At 35.9% G+C, this 9,337-nt stretch overlaps 1 protein-coding gene across 1 annotated transcript; it reads right to left on the bottom strand.

Moving 5' to 3' along the window:
- Positions 1-576: 576 nt before the first annotated feature.
- On the bottom strand, positions 577-8,194 carry LOC105035424 (glyoxylase I 4). Its single transcript, XM_010910970.3, has 4 exons — positions 8,010-8,194; positions 7,657-7,908; positions 7,471-7,546; positions 577-734 (listed from the first exon to the last, which is right to left on the bottom strand). Exons 1-4 carry the CDS (start codon positions 8,091-8,093, stop codon positions 697-699), a joined length of 450 nt encoding a protein of 149 aa, XP_010909272.1. The 5' UTR covers positions 8,094-8,194; the 3' UTR covers positions 577-696.
- Positions 8,195-9,337: the final 1,143 nt, after the last annotated feature.

The raw sequence follows: 9,337 nt of genomic DNA, 5'->3' as shown, positions 1-9,337 counted from the left end.
CGGGGGGCACGATATCAGCGAATATGCCATTTTGAAAGGAGCTAGAATCGGTAACCTGCTTTATCTTATTACAAAAAAGGGTTAAGCATATACTCAAAAGGCTTGACCAAAAGAAGATCCCATTTCTGATGGCAGCTGCGCATATAAGCATGAAAATAATACCATTTTGAACAAATACTCAATTTTTTTAAGAAATAGAAAACATCTATATTTCATAGCAATTATTTTTTTGTAATAAATCTCTGGTTCCCAATTTCTTACCCACTGTCTTCTTCACTCTCTAATTAACCATCACATCACTTACAAAAATGAGCTCGGCTCTCCTTCCATTAAAAACTGTGCGGTTGACCGAGATCACTTTTTTTAAGACAGTCATCCATAGAATGCTTCAATTTGGAAAACAAAAGCCAACTCGATAATAGTAGTATAGACCAAAAGCACTAATCTACATTTGGTCCACTTTCTTAATTTACTTGATTTATTTTATCCACTCTCACTTATCAAAGGATCTAACATGAACCTTCTGTTTCCTATTCAGCACACCTGTGTTGCACTGAAGGATGCGGGCATATGAAATTGTAAAACATAAAGTGCATAAATCAGGAAAACATGCTGATTGTTTACTTGTTGAGGATTACAAGTACCAAACAGGATAGGTTGCGCAATATCTATATAAGTTCTGTTCCATTTATACATTTAAGAGGCTTCCCGACTTTGTACTTCCAAGCCATTACCTACACACAATTGGTACCAAAATTGACATCAGTTTTATGTACAAACGAAATATTAATATCTTATATATTACATGCATCATCACATGATTTAATGAAGCAGCAAACTGAAATTAATTACAAGGTTATGACTTGCCAAAAATAAATAAATAAATAAAGATTATGTGAACTACGGTGTTTTGACAAATACTAGCAGAATCTTTGCAAGCACATTCATGCATACACGAAGTAACACAACTACAAAGGCAGGTCAATTTAACCTGACTGACTTCTCATCTTCATGAAATTTTACCAGTATCGGCACTCATTCATGAGGGATTAGCTCAGCTTAGACAATCATAGAACATCACAAAACTTTGTCAGATTGCATTTTGAGGTGTAAACAGGCTCCATACAGGTAGATAGAGGCCATTCACAATCATACATGCTCGTCAAACAATTGCAGATTCCGATTCTGTGATCCATGACATTTCAGGTAGGCTATACCAACCGTGCCAGCTCCTAACTACCCTAGTAGCCCATTTTACCACTCCACCATGTGTTCAGTTCCAAGTACTCAAACTAAAAGATGCCCAACTTCAAGATGAAGTATGCTTAAGTAAAACCTTGTACCTAATTAGCTCTTCAGATGTGGTCTATGTTGTAGGTTAAGGACTACAAAAATTCGCAGTTCTTATTTTACATTTCATAATTAAATTTACTTCATTTATTGAAATTAGCTCAAGTTGCACCTACAAGTATACCCATTCATGAGGTCAGGATTGATCTTTGGTCCAGATTACATGACATATTTTATGGGGTATGGTTAAAGTCTAACCTAATCCAGGGTGAAAAGCTCTAGAGGCAATCATAATGCATCTATGGTGTGACCAACTGAAGTAAAATGAAGGATTAAGCTTTTTGTCCAAAATCAAGGATATTTTAGTGAAATACTATACAGTTCTCAGTATCTATGAAAATAAACCCTCATATCCAGTCACTAAGCTTTGCACTGATGACTATCCTACAGTCCTCTCTCTTATCAATATTTCCAAACTTCAGAATTCCTATTCATAAGTGGGATTCAGAATAATAGTTCATTTATGTTTTTGAGTTCTTCAAGAAGAGAACAGCATCCTCATTACCGTGACTGGTAAGGTTTTTACAAATGAATTAACAGACTGGATTTTTTTAAAGAAAAATTATCACCCTTTTATATCAAAATAAAAAGAGAGAAGAAATTACGCTGGAAATGAAATATTCAACCAGCAAGGAAGATTGATAACATACCTTTTGAAAGCACGTGATCAATGTTTCTAGGACCTTTCTTTGGCTAGAATCACATGCTTTGGGCTCCTTGTTGTGTTCTTGAACGTCTACTTATTTGTAGTATGAATTTGTTGCTAGAAATCCATTTACAATTGAAATGGAAACTTTCTCTCACAACCTAAGAGTCTATTTGGTTCAAGGGTGGAAAAAGGAGATGGAAGAGAGAAGAGGACACTGCTTGGATAGATCTCTCTCATATCTGATCCCCTCATTTTAATAAACGATAGTTAAGGTGTTTGTGGGAGTTATGATTTCCTACTTGATTCTATTTAAACCAGGCAATGGACATGCTCTCATCGGTGCCCAACTTGGTTCCTAACATATCCCACTTGCACATGATGGAATGGCCATGCCTTTTTCATGCCTAATGACACTGCCAAAAAACAACCTGAATCCCGCTTATATAGACAAATGGGTAATGCAACTGGCAAATATATCTGCACTTTGGAGCTCCACGCTAGAAACCTGTTAGGACCAGAATGGAGACATCAACCCCAAAAACAGAAGAAAGTGAACATAGAGTGCTGCTGTATCCAAGGCTCATTTAGTTACACCAGATCAAGCAACTCTCAAACCCTCAAGAGCCATGCTCAACCCTTTAACTTCACATGTATCCACAATTATGTCCAATCTTATCAAGAGGACATAACTGCCAAGTCAGTGAATACACGTGAGTAGTGCAATTTCAAATTTGCCTTCCTTTCACCCCAATGCCTCTTGGGTCTGAATTAATTGCTTTCCCAATAATGTCTCTTAAGGCCAAATTACTTATGACCATATATAACATACTAGAATATATAACACCAACTCTTTACTTTGTGAAAGTCAAAAATCACGTAAGGTACCATTGCGATCAAATTTGCGATCTTTATAACTCTCAGTGAGGAAGCAGGGATCCATTCACACACTCTTTGATTGGTCATTAACCACATGCAACATGAAATGCATGGTACAATAGAGATTCTCCATTTCACACAGTGTACATCTTTACTTAAAACACCATATGGGTCTTAGTTCAATCGCATCTCATGTGCCTAACTCAAGTTCTTCATTTGCTCACTCTCAACAGCATTAGATGAAGCTCTCACAAAGAGCCTCATCTTGGTCCTCACCAAAGCAACACTTCAAAAATTTGAGCTAAACTTGCTCTTTTAGTTTTATAGCGTAACCAGTCTCATCTCTACTCGCTCTATTAGCACCAAAGGCGATTGCTTGTGTGACTAAGCTAATTTTAACCAATCAAAATACATTTCTAGTTGTGCTATTTGTAACTCATACATCATGCCAGAAACACAAGTAATTAAAATAAAATTATATCAAATAAATAGTACTAAAAAACCTCATCAATCATATTAATGGAAAATGGGTTATCCAACATGTAAGATTATAAAGTGGTCAATTAGAGAAATACAATCACATGCCATAGTCCTAGGGATTGGACATGTGTCACATACAAATCCCTAGCAATGGGTTTGGTAAGCAGATCTGTAACCATCTGACTCGTGGAAATGTTCTTAGGAGCACTTGTTTCTGTTCCACAATGTCTCCAATGAAATGTTATCTCACTTGTATATGTTTCATTCTACAATAATATTTGGGGTCCTTGACATAATTTCATGCAACCATACTATCATAGTAGATGATCATAGGATCTGATGCATAGATCATAATTTCTAGATGCCTAAAGAACCTCATTAACTAAATAGCTTCCTTCACTAGTGAAGAACATTATATATACTGAATCTTCATTGTGGGTAAGGCTATACAGGATTGCTTCTCACTACAAAATATGGCCCCATTATTGAGCAAGAATGCAAATCCTAATGTCAATATGCGCACTTCTAGGTCACCTTTCCAGTCAACATCATTGGAACCTTCTAGCGTGAAACCTGACCCCAATAACGTAGCATATATTTGCTGTTCCTCTGAGGTACATAAATATTCTCTTGACTATATTCCAGTCCAAAACTCCTCGATCAACATGAAAATGGCTAACAGGCCCAACAGCATAATCTATTTCCTATCGTGTACCATTCTAACATATATCAAGCTTTGGACTGCATTGGAATAGGGAAATCTTGACATTTTCGCTCTTTTCTTAGGAGTCTTAGAGCCCATATCAAGGCTTGGGCTCAAATTCTTCTCCATAAAGGTGTCTATGAATTTATAGTTATGCAATGGTATCATTCAAGCGTCTGCTTGATGTAAGTCTCTTCAAATAAACTAAGAAATCTCATGGACAAATCCCTTGGGATCTTGACACCAAGCATATAACTACCTTCACCCATGTCCTTCATCTCAAAGTTGGGGGATAATCACTTCTTAGTGGCATCAATTAATTCCTTGCTATCTCCGGTCAATAATATGTCATCAACATATAATGACAGGATTGGCAAACTACATTCAGATCATTTACCATAAACACGAAGCATTTATTGTCTAGATACCTGCCTTAGGTCATAAATAGATCATTGGAACTTGCATACTTTGTGCTCATAATCTTTAGCTACAAAGCCAACAGGTCGATCCATATAGATATCCTCATCTAGTTCTCCATTAAGAAATACAGTTTTAATATCTATTTGGTAGAGATCAAAATTGCTATGTGCAATAATGGCTAGATAAGGTGGATCAAGGCAAACCTAACAACTAGAGAGAAATTCTCATCATAATCGATTTCCTCCTTCTAGGTATAATTTTTAGCTACAAGGACCTCTTGGTGGATCCATCTACGTCGAATTTGATCTTAAGAACCTATTTGTTCCTCAACGTCTGGTGCCCATGCAGAAGGTCTTCTAAGTCCTAAACATGGTTTACCTTCATTGACACCATTTATTCCTGCATTGCTTTAATCTATTCCCTAGCAATGGGGCCCAAAGTGATGCCCAATAAAAGACAGCCAAGGTTGGCTCTGCCATTTTATTGCTCCAGTTATGTTTCAATGTTGATTATGTCCCCCCATGATCCAAGCATTCTAATGCCACGTCACTAATACATCATCGACATGTCAGTGTCGTGTCCCAGCCATGTCATCCTCATGGAATAGATGCTTCTATGTCATGTTGCTGCTACATCACTGCCATGTGGTAGTCACGTCATCATCAAGTCACAACCATGTCACTACTATGCCACTGCTATATCATCATCATGTCACAGTAACATCAACACAGCATTATAAACACATGCCACATCACTGACAGATCAATGATGGTGTAGACCACTTAAGTGCATGGTAGTTAGAATGGAAAATAGGCCACAAGATTTCTTTAATTTGAGAATACCACCGTTGCGTCTTCGATGGTTGATTTCTTCCTCTCCCTTTAAGTCTTCTTTGCAAGCGACTCCTCAGCCAAATGCCACAAGGCTTGATGTTGAAGGACTAAGATGTAGTGCATCAACATGAAGAAGGAACCATTGCCAAGGATAATAGAGAAGGCAGCAGTGGGCAGTCATCCCGATCAAGATGACTCCACTTCTTATTGCTGCTGGTGGCAAAATCGGGCTTAGTCGCCTTCACCCCTGACTCCCGCTTCTCCTTTCACTCTGCTCCCTCATCTTCTCCTCCCCAATGTATCACCATGCACGAGCAATGGCATGAGCAAGTCACCGAGCATGGGCAATGTGTGAAAGCCTTTATGCCAAGCCACCATGCACCAAGGAGTGAGAACTACATGGTGCCACGAGAGCACCCTAGTCCTAGTGGCAACCATTGTGATTAGTCCTGGTCCCACACATTGGTTATTCCAATCCCATTTCAAAACTAAGTGGGGTGGGTCAGAAGGAAGAAGGGAAGACCCCAATGGCTGCAACATGCACATGGTCTCCATTGTAGGTAAGACTCCTTCAAAGTCCCCCCTGTTGATGCCAAATACCAGGACCACCTTGGGCAATGCCTAAGGTGTAGACACCTAAGCCCATGACACTGATTTGACCAACAAAATTCAACCCATATTTTATTTTTAGGTCAAAGTGGTGTGTAACCACTATTTGGAAAGCCCTTATAGTGATCTACACATACATGGAAACCATGGATAATTTAGTAAGAGAAAAATGATTTGAGAAACATGGGCTTGAAATTGTTATAGAACTTGTGTTCGGTTTTCTTTCAAATCTCACATTAGAATTAGCTGCAAATTTCCAAGATTGATCATGCTTAATAAATTATCTAATGTATGAAACTCAAGGCTTTATATTAAGTGCATGAAAAGTTGCCGTTAGAGACTCCTAAGATCCTATGAATGGCCAAGCCATGAAAAAATTTTAGAACCTTTCTTTGGCTAGGATTAGATGCTTTGAGCTCCTTGTTGTATTTTTAAATATCTACTTTCTCGCTGTAGCATGAATTCATGGCCTAGAGTCCATTTACAATTAAAACAGAAAATCTTTCTCACAATCCAAGAGTCCATTATGTTTAGAGATGGCAGAGAGAGAGAGAGATATATAAGAGAGGAGAGGAGATTGCTTTGATCGATCTCTCTCATTTTTGATCCCTTTCTTTTATTGCAGGGCTTTGATGTGGCTTATGGGAGTTACGATAACTACACAAGGCAGTTATGACCTTGTAATAACTCCCATTCTAACCCATTTGAACTAGGCAATGGGCATGCTCTCAGGAGCGCCCAACCTTGGTTCCTAAGAAACTATGTTAGGTTCGCTTGCTCGCTATGCTCTCTTCACCCAGCCTAAACCCCTTTTTTAATTCCCTATTTTCTTTCAAGATAAGGATGGGTCAAGACAAACAAAAAAAGTATTAAAACCCTTTCTTTCTTCATATCGTCTCCTCCTCTTCTCCCTATCTTTTTCTGTTTTTTACCTTTTACTACTTCAACTTCCTCCATTCCTTTTGTCCATCTTTCTTACTCCTACCCTTCCCCTATTTCTTTCTTCTCTTCAACTTCTTTCCAACCAATAATAGAAATACACAACAGTTAAAGTTTAACGCCATAGGTCTTTTGATCATAATACCATAATAATACAATAAAATTGATAAAACAATGTGCTGGTTCTTACAACTGTGTGTTCATAACGAAGAAAGTAATTGTCAAATACTATTAATGACATCTGTTTCTATGGCTCTGTCCTGTCTTCTCCACTAATTCATCAAATTCCACCACCCTTGAAAAGGTGAAATCAAATTAAGCTGTTATTTGTTAAGTGAAGTTGGGATTTCACAGACCTCTACTACCCAATCTCTTAAATCACATCAGACAGATCATAGTGAAAAGGAAAAAAAAATGTATTATTTTCTCCAAATCGAAGATTAGATAGTTCCATGAAAACTAATTTTCAAACAAAAAGAGGATGAAATCCTTACTAAGTCTCTGTGGTTATGCCTGCAGAAATCCCAACTAATTGAACAAATATCAAGAGCAGACACAAGGTGCAAAACGGGAAAAAAAAAAAAAAAAAGAGCGGAAAAGAAAGAGTTTACCATCTGGATCGAAGAAGAAGACCTGCCTCGTCTTACCATCCGGTTGGATCGTCTCAAACGTCTCAATCCCTTTTTCCTAAAAAATTTTTCAAAAAAAAAAAGAAGAAAAGAAAAAGGAATTAACTAACAAAGAATTCAGGGACTTTACAAAGCATAGGAGAGGAGGGGCTAGAAGACTAGACTTGCCTTGAGGGTTCGGACCAAAGAGTCGAAATTGGAGACGGAGAAAGCGAGGTGATGTCCCCGGGGGAGAGCACGGGGATCGGCGACGGTGGACGGAGGGGACGATGAGCTGCTGCCGTAGGGGCTTACCGGGAGCTTGGACTGGGGGTTCCTCTCGATGAGATGGAGGGCAACGGAGGGGTTAAAGGGAAGACTAAGCCATATCACTTCGAATTCCGCGAATTTGGGGGCTTCTATCCTCTCAAACCCCAGCACCTGAAAGAAGAAGAGAAGAAAATATCTTCAGTTCAATCTACTGGTTGGGGAAGGGAAAAAAGATGAAGGCTTTATCTCTTTTGCGTCGGTCTACAGTCTACCTCCTGATAGAAATTGGCGAGACGTTCCAAGTCGGAGGATTCCCTAGCGATGTGGCTAAGCCGGACGCCCTCGACGGTCCCCATGACGACGATGAGCGAGACGGCGAGGAGGGAGGCGGATTTGTAGGATAGATAGGTGGAACGGAGATAGAGGAGTAATCCTTCCGCTCCTCACATCATTTGTACCGAAAAAAAAAAAGCGGGGCGGGGGAATCGAAGGTTACTTCGTGGGGGCCGCCCATGGAAACATCGTACAGAGCTCTTTTCCTAAATAATAATAATAATAAAAAAAAATTATTTATATAAAAAATATAAATTTTAATTTATTTATTAAAATAATATAAAAAAATATCATTTTGAATAGCGTTTTCTCCATGCCACGTCACCCATATTTTTCCACATAGGCGTCGTTCAAAAAAAAAAAAAAAATCATTTAAAATGGTATTTTTAAAAACACCATTTTGAGTGACGTTTTTAAAAATGCCATTCAAAATGATGTTTTCTATTTTTTTTAAAAAAAAAAAAAATAAAAAAAATAAATTTTAAAATTTTAAATTAATAAGTAAATTAAAATTTTAATTTTGAATGAAATTTAAAATATAAAAATTTAAATTTATAATTTAAATAAAAAAGATAATTTTAGATGATTTTTTTTTCAAATTAATTTTTTTTAAAAAATGTCTAAACAAAAATCTTAAAATTTTAAAAACTTAAAAATATCATAGAAAAAGAAAAAAAAGAGAAAGAAATGCAAAATAAATAAAAATTATAAATTTAAATTTAAAAAAATAAAAATTTTAAATTTAATTCAAAAACATCATTTTAAATTCTTGCCAAAAATGTTCAAAAAAATAAAAAAATAAAAAGTGCCCATAAAAATCAAAAATTAAAAAAAAATTAAAAAAAATAAGAATTATAATTTGAAATTTAAAAGAAATAAAAATTTTAAAATTAATTAAAATAAAAATATCATTTCAAATTACTTTCTCAAATTCAAATTAATTTATTTAAAAAATATTCCAAATAAATAAAAAAATAGCCAAAAAAATTTCATAAAAATAGAAAGAAATGAAAAAAATAGAAAAATTATATAATTATAAATTTGAATTAAAAAAATTAATTTTTAATTTGAATTAAATTTTGATAAAAAAATAAATGCCATAAAAAAGTGAAAAAATGAGGAAAAAATATGAAAAAAAAATTTATAAATTAAACTTTAAAAAAAATAAGAATTTTAACTTTAATTTAAATAAAAAATATCATTTCAAATTACGTTATCCATTTCAAATTATTTTTAAAAAAAATTATCTCAAGAAAAGAAAAAATGT

The sequence above is a fragment of the Elaeis guineensis genome, unplaced genomic scaffold (assembly GCF_000442705.2).
Source record: "Elaeis guineensis isolate ETL-2024a unplaced genomic scaffold, EG11 Super_Scaffold_31900, whole genome shotgun sequence".
Taxonomy (NCBI): domain Eukaryota; kingdom Viridiplantae; phylum Streptophyta; class Magnoliopsida; order Arecales; family Arecaceae; genus Elaeis; species Elaeis guineensis.
This window is presented reverse-complemented; position numbering and strand designations above follow the sequence as displayed.